This window comes from Oncorhynchus kisutch, unplaced genomic scaffold (genome assembly GCF_002021735.2).
Source record: "Oncorhynchus kisutch isolate 150728-3 unplaced genomic scaffold, Okis_V2 scaffold838, whole genome shotgun sequence".
Classification (NCBI taxonomy): Eukaryota; Metazoa; Chordata; class Actinopteri; order Salmoniformes; family Salmonidae; genus Oncorhynchus; species Oncorhynchus kisutch.
Genome location: NW_022262783.1, coordinates 124,359 through 141,943, shown reverse-complemented (window position 1 = coordinate 141,943; position 17,585 = coordinate 124,359). Strand labels below are relative to the sequence as shown.

Here is a 17,585-nt window from a genome sequence, read left to right as displayed (position 1 = left end):
GACTGTGATTTACTTTAAAAGGTCGATTTGCTCGTTAGAACAGAACACAATAACATAAAGCATTGAAAAGGAGGGAATATTAAAGAGAAAAGGAGAATACCAACCACACAGTTTGTTTCCAGCTCCTCTTCTCTGACTTTTTGTGCCAGAGAAAGTTGCATCATTAGGAGGGCCAATTTGACACAACGAATATAGCCTAGTTTTATTGTGAGTAAACATAGGAGCTGTTGCGTGAGGTTTAGTGGTTGGTTGCATGCTTGAAAATTCATTCTCTTTTGTCTTTTATACTGAGATGAAAAGCCAACTTCCTGGTTCTTCTCTTGGGTTGTGGGAATTGGTGTGGAGTTCAGATTCACTTGTGCGTTCCAAAATAGACGGAAGAAGCGCATTGGAGAGATGATTTGGGATACATTATGCATCCCAAATAGCACCCTATTCCCTATATAGTGTCACATAGGGCTCTGATCAAAAGTAGTGCACTATATAGGGAATAGGGTGCCATTTGGGACGATTCCACAGTGTAGTGTAGGGAGATCTTCCTCAAGGAACAAGTGAGTTAGTCCAGGAAAAGCAGTTGATTATTAATTAGAGTCATGGAGAGAGAGAGAGCCCTGGAGCCTTGTCTTCACATGAAGACAAATATATACATGGGATACTTCAGGATTGCTCATGTGTTTGAAAAACACCATCATCAAACCCAATAAAACACTGGAGTAAAGGAAGGCACTCTTCTTTAATGAGCGTGTGATTCACATGTAGGACTAGTAGGGGATAATGTTATTAACTTGAACAGAACTCTATGACCAGGTACTGAGGTACTGTTCCCATCCCTGACCAGGTACTGTTCCCATCCCTGACCAGGTACTGTTCCCATCCCTGACCAGGTACTGTTCCCATCCCTGACCAGGTACTGTTCCCATCCCTGACCAGGTACTGAGGTAGCTGTTCCCATCCCTGACCAGGTACTGTTCCCATCCCTGACCAGGTACTGTTCGCCATCCCTGACCAGGTACTGTTCCCATCCTGACCAGGTACTGAGGTACTGTTCGCCATCCTGACCAGGTACTGGTATTCCCATCCCTGACGAAGGTACTGAGGTACTGTTCCCATCCCTGCCAGGTAAACTGGAGGTACTGTTCCCATCCCTGACAGGTACTGGAGGTTACTGTTCACCATCCCTGACCAGGTACTGAGGTACTGTTCCCATCCTTGACCAGGTACTGAGGTAACTGTTCCCATACCCTGACCAGGTACTGCAGGTACTTTCACATCCCTGACCAGGTACTGAGGTATTCTTGTTCGCCATCCCTGCCAGGTAGCTGAGGTACTGTTCCCATCCTTGACCAGGTACTGAGGTAACTGTTCCATCCTGACCAGGTACTGAGGTACTGTTCACATCCCCTGACCAGTGTACTGAGGGTACTGTTCAATCCCTGACCAGGTACTGAGGTTACTGTTCCATCCTTGACCAGGTACTGAGGGTACTGTTCCCCATCCCTGACCAGGTACTGTTCCCATCCCTGACCAGGTACTGAGGTACTGTTCCCATCCCTGACCAGGTACTGTTCCCATCCCTGACCAGCGTACTGAGGTACTGTCCCATCCCTGACCAGATACTGTTCCCATCCCTGACCAGCTACTGAGGTACTGTTCACATCCTCATACCTAGTGGTTTTGCTGTATTTCCCACCTCTGTGGTTTAAAATGGTTTAAACTGTATGTTGCTGTGGGATGAATTTTGAAATCAGAGTTGTTGAAGTGAGGAACAGATCAAGTTTTTCCTCAACAAATTATCACAATCATTTGCTCTATTTGGAGCCATGGCTCTCAATCAGACTACAGTGTCCATGTAGTTGTATGGCTGTAACAAAGACTGTCGAGTTCAGCTGTGGAGACCTCTCCGATTGTTTTCAGGTGTCCTGAGTTATCATGGGTTGTTTAGACTGACACTTCTGCTCTATCTCTGACATCCAGCCCTGAGAGCTGTCACGTGTCAAATATCATTGAAGTTCAACGCCTCTGGGAATCTTATCCAATAACCAACTGTTCATTCTCATCCATAGGTCCACCTTGTGGGACATCTTGTGATCCCAACCCATGTAGGAATGGCGGAGAGTGTGAGGAGAGCTCCGAGAGCGCCGCTGGATATGCTTGTGCTTGTCTGGAGGGATTCACGGGCCTCCGCTGTGACACCCCCGTTAACATCAATTGCCTTTCATACGAATGTCAGCGGGAAAAGGCGTGCTCCTTGGGGGAACATGTGAGAACTCTATTTCTATGTCCCAAATGTCACTCTAAATAGTGCACCGCTTTCGACCAGAGCCCATACAGTCTGGCCCAAGGTATCACACTATAGAGGGGAATAAGATGTCATTATGGACGCATCCCATTTCTCCTTCTTCATTCTTCTGAGGCCTCCTCCTCCTCCGCCTCTCAGAGCCTGATTAATAGGAAATGTCACATGAAAATTAATATCTTAGTCTTTGAAGCAGATCGAGTGTACTTTTGAAGGTGGGAACAACAATGAATATTTCTGCCTTCAATGGGGGGGTTAGCATGGCTTGGGGAAGGAAGCGTGATGGTGGTGGCTCTGGTTATTTGTGGTGGCTATTTGATTAGACTGGAATTAACTATTGCATATTTTAAAAGGCAGATTGAAATTGCAGTTATGAAAGGGGCTCTTTTGTTCACGATGGAGGCGTCTGTTGGCCACAGTCCGTTTCAATTTCAGGCCTTTTATCTATGAAATGTTACAGTGATACAGGACAGGGGTTTTAATCATCAACTGCTGAGTGCCATAGTTTCTCTATTATGCAAGAGGCGAAGCATAGAGAGAAAAATATATTAAAATGGGCTAATTGTCTTTTTGTGACCTTCACTTGTGACTTCATTATGGAATTTGCCACAAATTTTACAATAACTGATTTGTAATTGGTTTCTCAACCCAATCGAGAATCTTCTGTAAGGCATTCTTAACCAGTTATAACACCTTAATGAGTGATGCAGGATTACGCATAACAACCTTCATAACACAGTCACATTAATGGGAGCCCAGTGTTGATAGCATAGCAGCACTCTTATGTCAACCTGATCTGTTTGACATTGATTTTGCCTCAGTCTCATCTCTATAAGGGACTTCATCTGAATGAAAATGACTCATCTTTCAACCTGAGAGCCTTGGCGACGAAGCAAATGTTAATATTAGTATCTTCTCTGATTAAGGATCTTGGTTTTATCATCTCTGACTCTTGAGTCAGATATATTATTATTGTCAAGATCATTCCTGATGAGATGTGATGAGAGCTGGAGTACGCTAGTCGAGCTAATGGCCCAGCTGTCTCCATCTATTCTTAGTTTCTCTATGATGGATCGATTTATTTATTTAAGTCTCGAACACCAATTGTTGCCCAATGGGCTTATAAGACACTATTTCTTTACGTACGTGTGCACAAATACAAAACCAAATGACATTTAACAAATGAAATGCAGAGTTAGTGGCGCTGTAGTCGAAGGCCCCGCATCGCAGTGGCGTCACTACAGACCCGGGTTCGATCCCAGGTTGTTTCACAACTGGTCTTGACCGGGAGTCCCACAGGGTGGTGCACAATTGGCCCAGCGTCGTCCGGGTTAGGAAAGGTTTGGCCGGGGGGGGCTTTACTTGGCTCATTACTCTCTAGCGACTCCTTGTGGCGAGCTGGGTGCCTGCAGGCTGACGACAGTCGTCAGTTGAACAGTATTTCCTCCGATACATTGGTGCAGCTGGCTTACGGGGTTAAGAGGGCGTTAAGAAGTGCGGTTTGGTGGGTTATGTTTCCCCCCCATGACTCGACCTTCGCCTCCCGAGCCCGTTGGGGAGTTGCAGCGATGAGACAAGATCAAAATTGAGGAGAAAAAGGGAGTAATTTTTTTTTTTAAATGCATAGTTAGTAGTCATCAGAAAGTACAGCTTTCACCTTGTCACATTAAACAAACGATACACTTCTTCTTCTCTCTGTGTCACTGCAGCTATCCCGTTTCACTCCCTAACGTTGTACTGTTACAGTTCTTTATTCATTTGTTCTGCTAGGGAGAGTGATCTGTCTCCACTAACACTGTCTTGTTCTGCTAGGGAGAGTGATCTGTCTCCACTAACACTGTCTTGTTCTGCTAGGGAGAGTGATCTGTCTCCACTAACACTGTCTTGTTCTGCTAGGGAGAGTGATCTGTCTCTACTAACAATGTCTTGTTCTGCTAGGGAGAGTGATCTGTCTCCACTAACACTGTCTTGTTCTGCTGGGGAGAGTGATCTGTCTCTACTAACACTGTCTTGTTCTGCTGGGGAGAGTGATCTGTCTCCAATAACACTGTCTTGTTCTGCTGGGGAGAGTGATCTGTCTCCAATAACACTGTCTTGTTCTGCTAGGGAGAGTGATCTGTCTCCACTAACACTGTCTTGTTCTGCTGGGGAGAGTGATCTGTCTCCACTAATACTGTCTTTACCTTTAATCTAAGTGTGTTTTCTCAAGCTGACTTCAGGCCTGATTTTTTTTCATCATGTGTGTGCAAACGTGTGTGTTTGTTTTACATGTGTTTGTGTGTGTGTGTGTGTCTGCAGACCTCTCCTGAGTGTGCGGCCTCAGTCTGGCAGTGTTCAGATGGCACCACAGGCCCACAGTGCAGGAGGCAGCGAGGCCCGTGCAGCCCTTCGCCCTGCCACAACAACGCCAGCTGTGTAGTCCAGGGAGAGGACTACGTCTGCAGGTGAGACATGGAAGTATATTCAGGATGCAGGTGAGATACATGGCAGTATATTCAGGATGTAGGTGAGACACATGGCAGTATATTCAGGATGTAGGTGAAACACATGGCAGTATATTCACGATGTAGGTGAGACACATGGCAGTATATTCAGGATGTGGTTGAGACACATGGCAGTATATTCAGGATGTAGGTGAGACACATGGCAGTATATTCAGGATGTGGTTGAGACACATGGCAGTATATTCAGGATGTAGGTGAGCCACATGGCAGTATATTCAGGATGTAGGTGAAACATGGGAGTATATTCAGGATGTAGGTGAGCCACATGGCAGTATATTCAGGATGTAGGTGAAACATGGCAGTATATTCAGGATGTAGGTGAGACACATGGCAGTATATTCAGGATGTAGGTGAGACACATGGCACTATATTCAGGATGTAGGTGAGACACATAGCAGTATATTTAGGATGTCGGTGAGACACATGGCAGTATATTCAGGATGTGGTTGACACATGGCAGTATATTCAGGATGTAGATGAGACACATGGCAGTATATTCAGGATGTGGTTGAGACAGATGGCAGTATATTCAGGATGTGGTTGAGACACATGGCAGTATATTCAGGATGTAGTTGAGACACATGGCAGTATATTCAGGATGTGCTTGAGACACATGGCAGTATATTCAGGATGTAGTTGAGACACATGGCAGTATATTCAGGATGTAGGTGAAACACATGGCAGTATATTCAGGATGTAGGTGAGATACATGGCAGTATATTCAGGATATGGTTGAGACATGGCAGTATATTCAGGATGTAGGTGAGACACATGGCAGTATATTCAGGATGTGGTTGAGACACATGGCAGTATATTCAGGGTGTGGTTGAGACACATGGCAGTATATTCAGGATGTGGTTGAGACATGGCAGTATATTCAGGATGTAGGTGAGACACATGACAGTATATTCAGGATGTAGGTGAGACACATGGCAGTATATTCAGGATGTAGGTGAGACACATGACAGTATATTCAGGATGTAGGTGAGACACATGGCAGTATATTCAGGATGTGGTTGAGACACATGGCAGTATATTCAGGATGTGGTTGAGACACATGGCAGTATATTCAGGATGTCGGTGAGACACATGGCAGTATATTCAGGATGTCGGTGAGACACATGACAGTATATTCAGGATGTAGGTGAGAAACATGACAGTATATTCAGGATGTAGGTGAGACACATGGCAGTATATTCAGGATGTAGGTGAGACACATGGCAGTATATTCAGGATGTGGTTGAGACACATGGCAGTATATTCAGGATGTCGGTGAGACACATGGCAGTATATTCAGGATGTCGGTGAGACACATGACAGTATATTCAGGATGTAGGTGAGAAACATGACAGTATATTCAGGATGTAGGTGAGACACATGGCAGTATATTCAGGATGTAGGTGAGACACATGGCAGTATATTCAGGATGTAGGTGAGACATGGCAGTATATTCAGGATGTAGGTGAGACACATGACAGTATATTCAGGATGTAGGTGAGACACATGGCAGTATATTCAGGATGTGGTTGAGACACATGGCAGTATATTCAGGATGTAGGTGAGACATGGCAGTATATTCAGGATGTAGTTGAGACACATGGCAGTATATTCAGGATGTAGTTGAGACACATGGCAGTATATTCAGGATGTAGTTGAGACACATGGCAGTATATTCAGGATGTGGTTGAGACATGGTAGTATATTCAGGTTGTGGTTGAGACACATGGCAGTATATTCAGGATGTAGTTGAGACACATGGCAGTATATTCAGGATGTAGTTGAGACACATGGCAGTATATTCAGGATGTAGTTGAGACACATGGCAGTATATTCAGGATGTGGTTGAGACACATGGCAGTATATTCAGGATGTGGTTGAGACATGGCAGTATATTCAGGTTGTGGTTGAGACATGGCAGGGATGAAGGTGATAAAAAAAAAACTTGAACCTTTAACAAGGCAAGTCAGTTAAGAATACGTTGTTATTTACAATGACGGCCTACCCCGGCTATACCCGGACGACGTGTTCCAGTGACCTACGCATCCTGATGGCCCAGTGTGTTAGTTAGAGTAAGGGGCTTAGATAGAAACACCAGGGTTGGAGCATGGGGCTTAGCTAGCAACACCAGGATTAGAGTAAGGGGCTTAGATATCAACACCAGGGTTAGAGCATGGGGCTTAGCTCGCAACACCAGGGTTAGAGCACGGGGCTTAGCTAGCAACACCAGGGTTCGAGCAAGGGGCTTAGCTAGCAACACCAGGTTTGTGGCAGGTAGTCTAGTGGTTTAGAGTGTTGGGCCGATAACCGAAAGGTTGCTGGTTCGAATTCCCAAGTTGACTAGGTGAAACATCTGCCAATGTGCCCTTGAGCAAGGCACGTAACCCTAATTGCTCCTGTAAAGCGTTCCGCTAAGTGACTAAATGTAAATGTACTGTGTTACTGTGAATGTTGGTGCCTAGTTAAATAAGGGTAAAAAATAATAAAGGTCCTAGATAAAAGCGTCTGCTATGCTGTTGCTTCTATATTCTTCTAATAAGCTCAGGACAGGAAGCATCTTTAATAATAGCTCATTATTTTCCTTGATATACTTCAGATGAGGGCTGGGATTTGCCAGGGACCTCACGATACGATATTATCACAATACTTAGGTGGCTGATAGGTGCGATTCTCACAACTCACAATTCTATGTGTATTGCGATTCAAATTTGATATTGCTATTTAATGTTCCAAACATATTGCTCACCATAGTTCTGCTGCAGAGGTATTTAAAAAACATTTAAAAAATATGTAAATGTTATTTAACTAGGCAAGTCAGTTAAGAACAAATTCTTATTTACAATGACGGCCTACCCCGGCCTAACCCTAACCTGGACGTCCGGGTCGTGATACAGCCTGGAATTGAACCAGGGTCTGTAGTGACGCCTCTAGCACTGAGATGCAGTGTTTTAGACAGCTGGGCATGAAAATAAAAGTGCTGAAAACATGTTGGCTCAGTATTTATAGCTGCAATATGTAACTTTTTGGATGACCCGACCAAATTCACATAGAAATATGCTTTATAGATATGTTGTTCTCATTGAAAGCAAGTCTAAAAAGCAGTATATCTGTTCTATGTGTGCTATTTCTATGTTTCCCGTTCAAAAGTTTCGTTTTTGCGTCTTTCACTTTCCGTTTTGTACACTAGCTTCAAACAGCTGAAAATCCAATATTTTTGATTATGGAAAATATATTTCACAGCGGTTTAGATTGTACAATGATTCTCTACACAATGACTGGTTGTTTTGTCACATGAACTGAAATTGGACGGACTTTTAGAATTTTTGCAATCAGGAAATGGCGGAGTGATTTCAGCATATTGTACCTTTACCAATAAAACGGAGAACAAGCTATAGGATTAAAAATACCGGAGTTTGGGAGCAGGTACAGCTGCTAGCGGTTTACTTGGAGTCAAATATCGATATAATATTGTCCAAAAATAAGATCACCATATTTAACTGTATCGATTCCCCCCCATCACTACCTCAGATCTCTGTAATGATATTAGTTGGTTATTAACATTTCTTTAAAGAATGTATACATTTTCTCCCTTTTAAACTGCTCTCTGGTGATCATGACAAAGAGTGATGGCAACGTATAATATTTTATAGGTGCTTACCATTTAAGGTGGGTGATTTTCAGGCCCTGTTCTAGAGCTATTGTTTCGGCTGTCTCAGGCAATGGTACTCAGAGGATATGAAGAGTAAAGTTCAGGCCAGTCAACACATTCAAATGTATTCTCTTCTCTGAGTCAGGTGGACATAGAGGTGGACATAGAGGTGGACATAGAGGTGGACATAGAGGTGGACAAAGAGGTGGAAAAACCATTTCAACATTTTTATTCAACATTTTTGAGCAACCTCTTTTTTGGAGAAAGGTATATTAGTATTGAATGAGAGTGAACTGATGACGTATGGGAGTTGAATGAGCCAATGACACAGTGTCATGGGTGAGTGGTTCTCTAGTGGGAGAGCAAGGGAGGGCAGTGGCCAGATAAATGGGTAACGGTCTCACTGGACCCACAGCTCTGTGTGTGTGTGTGTGTGTGTGTGTGTGTGTGTGTGTGTGTCACATGGGACCAACTGGTAATAACAATGGGAACATGGTGCAGCCTGACCCCATGACATTATTTCAGTCCCATAGCTCAGGATGGAAGAGCAAAGCAAGCAAAGAATGGGACGTGTCTGTCTGTTGAGTAGAGGATATTGTAGAGAAGGAGATATGTCTGTCTGTTGGGTAGAGGATATTGTAGAGAAGGAGACATGTCTGTCTGTTGGGTAGAGGATAGTGTAGAGAAAGAGACATGTCTTTCTGTTGGGTAGAGAAGGAGATATGTCTGTCTGTTGGGTAGAGGATATTGTAGAGAAGGAGACATGTCTGTCTGTTGGGTAGAGGATAGTGTAGAGAAGGAGACATGTCTTTCTGTTGGGTAGAGAAGGAGATATGTCTGTCTGTTGGGTAGAGGATATTGTAGAGAAGGAGATATGTCTGTCTGTTGGGTAGAGGATATTGTAGAGAAGGAGACATGTCTTTCTGTTGGGTAGAGAAGGAGATATGTCTGTCTGTTGGGTAGAGAAGGAGATATGTCTGTCTGTTAGGTAGAGGATAGTGTAGAGAAGGAGACATGTCTTTCTGTTGGGTAGAGAAGGAGATATGTCTGTCTGTTGGGTAGAGGATATTGTAGAGAAGGAGACATGTCTTTCTGTTGGGTATAGAAGGAGATATGTCTGTCTGTTGGGTAGAGGATAGTTCAGGCTAGTTGTGTTTTATTGTTAGAGTTTTGGTGAGTGAGATTTTCATTGTGTTCATGACACTTGAAACTTTAATGCAATAGGCCCTGATTTTCACTTTCCTAAAATGTAGATGCTGTAGTCACAATAGCACTTTAGTGCAATGGGGTTTATTTATAGTGATTCCAGTCCATTACCAAAATACATTTGTCAATTGTTAAAAGTACCATGGTTATGTAAATGTTTGATGAACCATGATACATGTTTGTCAGACTACTGTGCTTTTCACTGTTGTGTGGATGCTATAGCTAGACATAGTGTCTTCAGAATGTATTCACACCCTTGACATAATTTACACCCTTGATTAATTTACTATTTATTACAATTAGATTTTTTTGTCACTGGCCTACACACAATACCCTCCTAAATGTCACAATACCCTCCTAAATGTCAAAGTGGTATTATGTTTTTAGAAATGTTTACAAATGAATTAAAAATGAAAAGCTGAAATAAGAATTGAACAATTTTGTTATGGCAAGCCTAACTAAGTTCAGGAGGAAAAATGTGCTTAGTAGTCACATAATAAGTTGCATGAACTCACTTTGTTTGCAAAAAAAGCAGACATTGAATTTCCCTTTGAACATGGTGAATTTATTAATAACACTTTGGATGGTGTATCAATACACCCAGTCACTACAAAGACACAGGTGTCCTTCCTAACTCAGTTGCCGGAGAGGAAGGAAACCGCCCATGGTGATTTCACCATGAGGCCAACGGTGATTTTAAAACAGTTACAGAGTTGAATGGTTCTCATATGAGAGAACTGAGGATGGATCAACAGCATTGTAATTACTCTACAATACTAACCTAAATGACAGAGCGAAAAGAATGAAGCCTGTACAGAATACAAATATTAAACATGCATCCTGTTTGCAACAAGGCACTGAAGTAAATCTGCAAAAAATGTGGCAAAGAAATTCACCTTTTGTTCTAAATACTTAGCGTTATGTTTGGGGCAAATCCAACACAAGACCTCCCTGAGTATCACTCTTCATATTTTCAAGAATGGTGGTTGATGCATCATCTTATGGGCATGCTTACACATGTTATGTTATATCCTACCCTGATGAGAATGTTATATCTTACACATGTTATGTTATATCCTACCCTGATAAAGGATGTTATATCTTACACATGTTATGTTATATCCTACCCCGATAAAGGATATTATAGCTTACACATGTTATGTTATATCCTACCCTGATGAGAATGTTATATCTTACACATGTTGCGATATATCCTACCCTGATGAGAATGTTATATCTTACACATGTTACGATATATCCTACCCCGATAAGAATGTTATATCTTACACATGTTGCGATATATCCTACCCTGATAGAATGTTATATCTTACACATGTTGCGATATATCCTACCCTGATAGAATGTTATATCTTACACATGTTGCGATATATCCTACCCTGATGAGAATGTTATATCTTACACATGTTGCGATATATCCTACCCTGATAAGAATGTTATATCTTACACATGTTGCGATATATTCTACCCCGATAAGAATGTTATATCTTACACATGTTGCGATATATCCTACCCTGATAAGAATGTTATATCTTACACATGTTGCGATATATTCTACCCCGATAAGAATGTTATATCTTACACATGTTGCGATATATCCTACCCTGATAAGAATGTTATATCTTACACATGTTATGTTATATCCAACCCTGATGAAGGATGTTATCTTACACATGGTATGTTATATATTCTACCCTGATAAAGGCTCTTTGGCAGAAACGTTGGTCAAATAAATCCACACCGAGGAGAGATGTGTGTGACTTTGTTTTTCAGCTCTACCACACCATGATCGTCTTGTCTGCATCTCCTCCCCTGTCATTATTATTATCAGTAGTCTGGTCTACATATCATGCCAGGTGTTATTGATACGTCTGACAGCCCGTTGCTCTCCTCCTCGTTCCTTTTATTATCAGTAGTCTGGTCTACATATCATGCCAGGTGTTATTGATATTGATACCTCTGACAACCAGTTGCTCTCCTCCTCTCCTCTGCAGGTGCCTGCCAGGGTTTTCCGGGAAGAGCTGTGAAGAGATAATAGACTACTGCAGTCTGCTCAGTGTCAACTGTCTGCACCAGGGACTGTGCCTCAGCGTAATTGGTGGATATAATGTAAGTCAGCCAATAGGTGAGGCCTAATGAAATGTGGGAAAGGCAAAAAAACAAGTTTTGATATGATGAGCCATAGTTTATTAGTGGGCTGCTTGGACAGGGTAGTGTTCTGCCCTCTACACATCAGAGAAAACACACCCTGGGGCTATTAGGAATGTTTTACAATAGACTACAGTAACCATTAGTGTATAGACCTCTCTATGTTCCAAATGGCTCTCTAGTACCTATATAGTACACTACTTTTGGCCATTTTGGCCTCGTCCTCTCCACTCCATGTTCAAAACAAGTGGCATGTTTTCTGTAATAATTTAGTATGTCTAGTATAGGGGCACCTTTTACCTCGCTTCAGGTTAGTGCACATTCAGGAGTTATTTTGTTTTCATAGCACGAACAACCGATGAACACCACTATGGTATGCCAATGTCGGGTAATTAAACGACAGGCCACTGGTAGCCGTTAAAGGAATAGTGTGAGATTTTGGCAACAAATACTTTTTTACCCAGAGTCAGGTGAACTCGTGGATTCCATTATTTTTGTCTGCGTGCAGTTTAAAGGAAGTTGGAGGTAGTTTTGCGAGCCATTTCCAGTCACTGCGCTAACACTAGTTAGCAATGGCTCGTAAAACAACCTCAAACTTCCTTCATTGTCAAAATCAGGCACTATCCCTTTAACACTCATCTATTTATTTATTTATGACATATTTAGAAGCTATCAGTTTCTCACTTTTCATTTCTATGTTTTTTTGCTACATGATTTATATACTTTGTTTTCTTGCCACTGTTTCAATAACGTTTTGCTGTCACATTCAATATCAGCTGTACACTTAGAGTAATGTGCCAAGCAGCCCATTCTATCGACTTGTTTAGAAAAAGATTTACATTTGAGATAGTAGATAGCTATGTATTGATAATTTGATGTCAATATTTGTTTATTTAATTTATTATAGTGTTCTAGTGTTCTAAGTTCTAGATATGATGATAAAAGGTAAAACATTCACAAAATATCGTATCTATTTATATTTTATCATATCGTCCACGCCAACTTGTCAATGTGGGGTTTAACTATTTACTATCAAATGTAAATCTTTTTCTAAACAAGTCGATAGAATGGGCTGCTTGGCACATTATTCAAAGTGTACAGCTGATATTGAATGTGACAGCAAAACGTTATTGAAACAGTGGCAAGAAAACAAAGTAAATATAATCATGTAGCAAAAAATATAAACCAAACCAAAAATCATAACATGATTACAGGTTTCCTATGGGTGGTGATTAGGGCTTGTCCATGGACATGAACATTGTTGATCATAGGCATTAAAGTATATCTATGCATCACACTTCCTAAATATTCAGACATCTGTTTTCTGAATCTAGCCAATATATTACACTCTAGTCTCATTTAAAGTAAAGGACAGTCAATAGAATCTGCTTGGTCTAACGCTGTCATGATATAGATGATTGAGCATTTATTCCTTCTGACTACTACATTGCTTATACATTTCCATGTGTTTGCAGAAGATGCCTAATTATAATAAAACACTGTGCAGATGAGAATATGATGCTAATGAGAGAGCCGTCGGTTAAAATCGGATTCTATGACGTCTTGTGAAGCCATAAAACCATTTCACAACCATAAAATACCCAAATTGTGCCCACTTCATCATAATCCTGCATCGGAAGGCACCTGAAACCAGGCTGTAATGCCCATGGCCCTTAGCTTCTAATTATCCCCCATCAGTCCTGGTCTGTTGCTTTAGATCATTCAGAAGGCTCTGGGGCTGCAACTGAAATGCCACCTTATTCCCTATTCCCTTTTCCCTATGTAGTGTATGGGCTCTGGTCAAAAATAGTGCACTATGTAGGGAATAGGGTGCCATTTACTTCTGACTCTGAGCTGCAGGACTGTTTAAAGCTGCCTGTGTTGCTGTGTGTGGATTTCTCTTGCTCCAATCAGTGTCAGTCATAATCAAGACATTGACACTAGTCTGGCGTAATGAGCCGTCTCCTTTGCAATTTCTTGATCTGCTACCCCCTGGGGAAAATGATGAGGTCGTTTGTCAGGTCAATTTGGGCTGTTGTCCATTAGATGCGCTGACTGTGTCCTGAAGTTGCCCTCTTTATTCAGTGTAGACTGAAGAGGTACTGGTGTTCACGTCGTAGAACCAAATGAAACCTTCTAATTAGTAAGAACAGAGATACCGTACGCTACCCATCAGCACTTGGATCTGCTGATAAATGAAACTTTAGTTAAATTAGTGTTGAGATGCACAATGTGAACCGGTCAACTCAGTGCCATTGTAGGTTTCCCTGGTATGGATCTCATCAGGAAGTTGCCTTAGTGTAGAGACATAGAGGTCGCCAGTTAAGTCTTTAAAATGGAAATGAAACCTCAGCCATTCCTATGTGGGAAAGAATGGCATTTTGGGGTCAACCCCAAAAATAAGATCTGAGGTTAACACAGGCTTAGGAGCTCTTATATGTTTTGTTCTATGAGATAATATCAGTCAGTTAACATGACCTTTATGAGTTATGAAGCCTTTATGCGCTTATAAATACTTCAAGTTCCACAAAAAGGTATGTTAGCTGATGATTATTTCATAGAACAAAACGTGTAGGATCTCCTAAGCCTGTGTTTACCACAGACCTTATTTTCAGAGTTTATCAAAAACTCTCCAAAACCACATTAATTTCCCCTGAGGCTTTGACTAACGAACTAGTGCGGAGTTAGCCTCCATTTGTGCCTACAAAAACACAACATTACTATTGCTGTCTATTAGTAACCTGCATGACAGTATGTTGTGTAGAATGTACATTAGTCCAAGAAACTAATTTAACCCTTATAATTGGCAGTAAAAGATGTGATGCATACCACTGCAGTAGGAGTAAACAGGATGAAGTCCAATAACAACCCTGGTTAGTATGGATTTACAAGACCAGATTGGTGATTGTGTTTGTCTGCAGATCAATGATTACTGGTTCATCTCTTCCTCACAGTGTCTCTGTGCTCCTGGATGGATAGGGGAGTTCTGTCAGTATGGAGGGAACGCCTGCCTGATCTACCCAGACAGCTGTATGAATGGGGCCACCTGCATCACCACAAGTCAACCTACGGCTCCCCCACAGTACAGATGTATCTGCAGCCCTGGTTACACAGGTAAGGGAACGTGAAAGGGGGATACCTAGTCAGTTGTACAAATGAATGCCTTCAACTGAAATGTGTCTTCCACCTTTAACCCCACCCCTCTGAATCAGAGAGGTGCAGGAGTCATTTAACCCCACCCCTCTGAATCAGAGAGGTGCAGGAGTCATTTAACCCGACCCCTCTGAATCAGAGAGGTGCAGGAGTCATTTAACCCGACCCCTCTGAATCAGAGAGGTGCAGGAGTCATTTAACCCCTCTGAATCAGAGAGCTGCAGGAGTCATTTAACCCCTCTGAATCAGAGAGATGCAGGAGTCATTTAACCCCTCTGAATCAGAGAGGTGCAGGAGTCATTTAACCCCTCTGAATCAGAGAGGTCGAGGAGTCATTTAACCCCTCTGAATCAGAGGTATAGGAGTCATATAACCCAACCCCTCTGAATCAGAGAGGTGCAGGAGTCATTTAACCCCACCCCTCTGAATCAGAGAGGTGCAGGAGTCATTTAACCCGACCCCTCTGAATCAGAGAGGTGCAGGAGTCATTTAACCCGACCCCTCTGAATCAGAGAGGTGCAGGAGTCATTTAACCCCACCCCTCTGAATCAGAGAGGTGCAGGAGTCATTTAACCCCACCCCTCTGAATCAGAGGTGCAGGAGTCATTTAACCCCACCCCTCTGAATCAGAGAGGTGCGGGGGGCTGCCTTAATCGACACCCAGTGGGGTTAACTGCCTTGCTCAGGGGCAGAACGACAGATTTTTACATTTTCAGCTCGTGGTTTCGATCTAGCAACCTTTCGGTTACTGGCCCAACGCTCTAACTACTAGGCCACCTGCCGCCTTCTGCGTTAGTATACGCATGTTTGGTTGTTTTCACTGCCACTTCCTTGGTAGGTTGAGAAATACAAATTATACACTTCTTCAGAGTTTTATGTAAAAGTCATTTTACTGTAGTGTTTGTTTTGGAAAATAATTTGGTACTGCATAAGGATGCACTATTTTCAGAGTATTGATCTCTACATATAACTTTAAATATGAAGTTATTTTGCAGTTTTAAGATAAATGTTTGTACATTGAAGTGCATATTGGAGACTACTGGTCTTAGAACTGCAGTATCCTATCACACGTTTAATACAGCAGTTATCCTAATTTTTTATTTAACCAGGTAGGCTAGTTGAGAACACCTTTATTTAACCAGGTAGGCTAGTTGAGAACACCTTTATTTAACCAGGTAGGCTAGTTGAGAACACCTTTATTTAAAAAGGTAGGCTAGTTGAGAACACCTTTATTTAACCAGGTAGGCTCATTGAGAACAAGTTCTCATTTGCAACTGCGACCTGGCCAAGATAAAGCAAAGGAGTGTGACACAGACAACAACACAGAGTTACACATGGAGTAAACAATTAACAAGTCAATAACACAATTAACAAGTCAATGACACAGTAGAAAAAAGAAAGTCTATATACAGTGTGTGCAAAAGGCATGAGGAGGTAGGCAATAAATAGGCCATAGGAGCGAATAATTACAATTTAGCAGATTAACACTGGAGTGATAAATGAGCAGATGATGATTTGCAAGTAGAGATACTGGTGTGCAAAAGAGCAGAAAAATAAATGATATAAAAACAGTATGGGGATGAGGTAGGTAGATTTGGTGGGCTATTTACAGATGGACTATGTACAGCTGCAGTGATCGGTTAGCTGCTCAGATAGTTGATGTTTAAAGTTGGTGAGGGAAATAAAAGTATCCTATCACAGCGTTTCTCATGTGTTTGGATCTGAGTATCCTATCACAGTGTTTCTCATGTGTTTGGATCTGAGTATCCTATCACAGTGTTTCTCCTCATGTGTTTGGATCTGAGTATCCTATCACAGCGTTTCTCCTCATGTGTTTGGATCTGAGTATCCTATCACAGTGTTTCTCCTCATGTGTTTGGATCTGAGTATCCTATCACAGTGTTTCTCTTCATGTGTTTGGATCTGAGTATCCTATCACACATTTAATACAGCGTTTCTTCCTCCTCTCCACATGCCATCTGCTGAATGTGTTGGAGGCCATAGTTCATGTTCTTCCCAAATTAATATTGTTGCCCTAAGGCGTGTCATTCCCGTTATATGGCGTGTCATTCCCGTTATAAGGCGTGTCATTCCCGTTATATGGCGTGTCATTCCCGTTATAAGGCGTGTCATTCCCGTTACAAGGCGTGTCATTCCCGTTACAAGGCGTGTCATTCCCGTTACAAGGCGTGTCATTCCCGTTACAAGGCGTGTCATTCCCGTTACAAGGCGTGTCATTCCCGTTACAAGGCGTGTCATTCCCGTTACAAGGCGTGTCATTCCCGTTATAAGGCGTGTCATTCCCGTTATAAGGCGTGTCATTCCCGTTATATATTTTAAAAAAAATACAATTAAGTCCAAAAGTGTAATCGTTGGGTTCGACCAAAAAAGTAATTAACTTTACAGAAATATTTCAATACAATTTTAGACTCATGTCGTTTGATAGTTAATGATGCTCCTTGTTTATTCTAAACCTGTACAAAAAGCTGGATGCCATGAAAAGTCATTTTTCAATTTGTTTTATACATCGTACACTATTCATTTCTGGGTCCATTAACCAAATTCCAAATACTTTAGACTCTGTTGAAAAGAGTTTGAGGACCACTAGTAAACA

The 17,585-nt window shown here is 41.9% G+C and overlaps 1 protein-coding gene across 1 annotated transcript in view; it reads left to right on the top strand.

Moving 5' to 3' along the window:
- Positions 1–2,067: 2,067 nt before the first annotated feature.
- Positions 2,068–17,585, top strand: part of LOC116362547 (protein eyes shut homolog) — a gene marked incomplete at its 3' end in the record, with an annotated part of 129,638 nt that continues 114,120 nt past the window's right edge. Inside the window, exons 1-4 of the mRNA XM_031816619.1 lie at positions 2,068–2,260; positions 4,595–4,740; positions 11,665–11,779; positions 14,773–14,932. Coding sequence (XP_031672479.1) covers positions 14,851–14,932 — 82 coding nt within the window. The remainder of the gene's footprint in view (positions 2,261–4,594; positions 4,741–11,664; positions 11,780–14,772; positions 14,933–17,585) is intronic.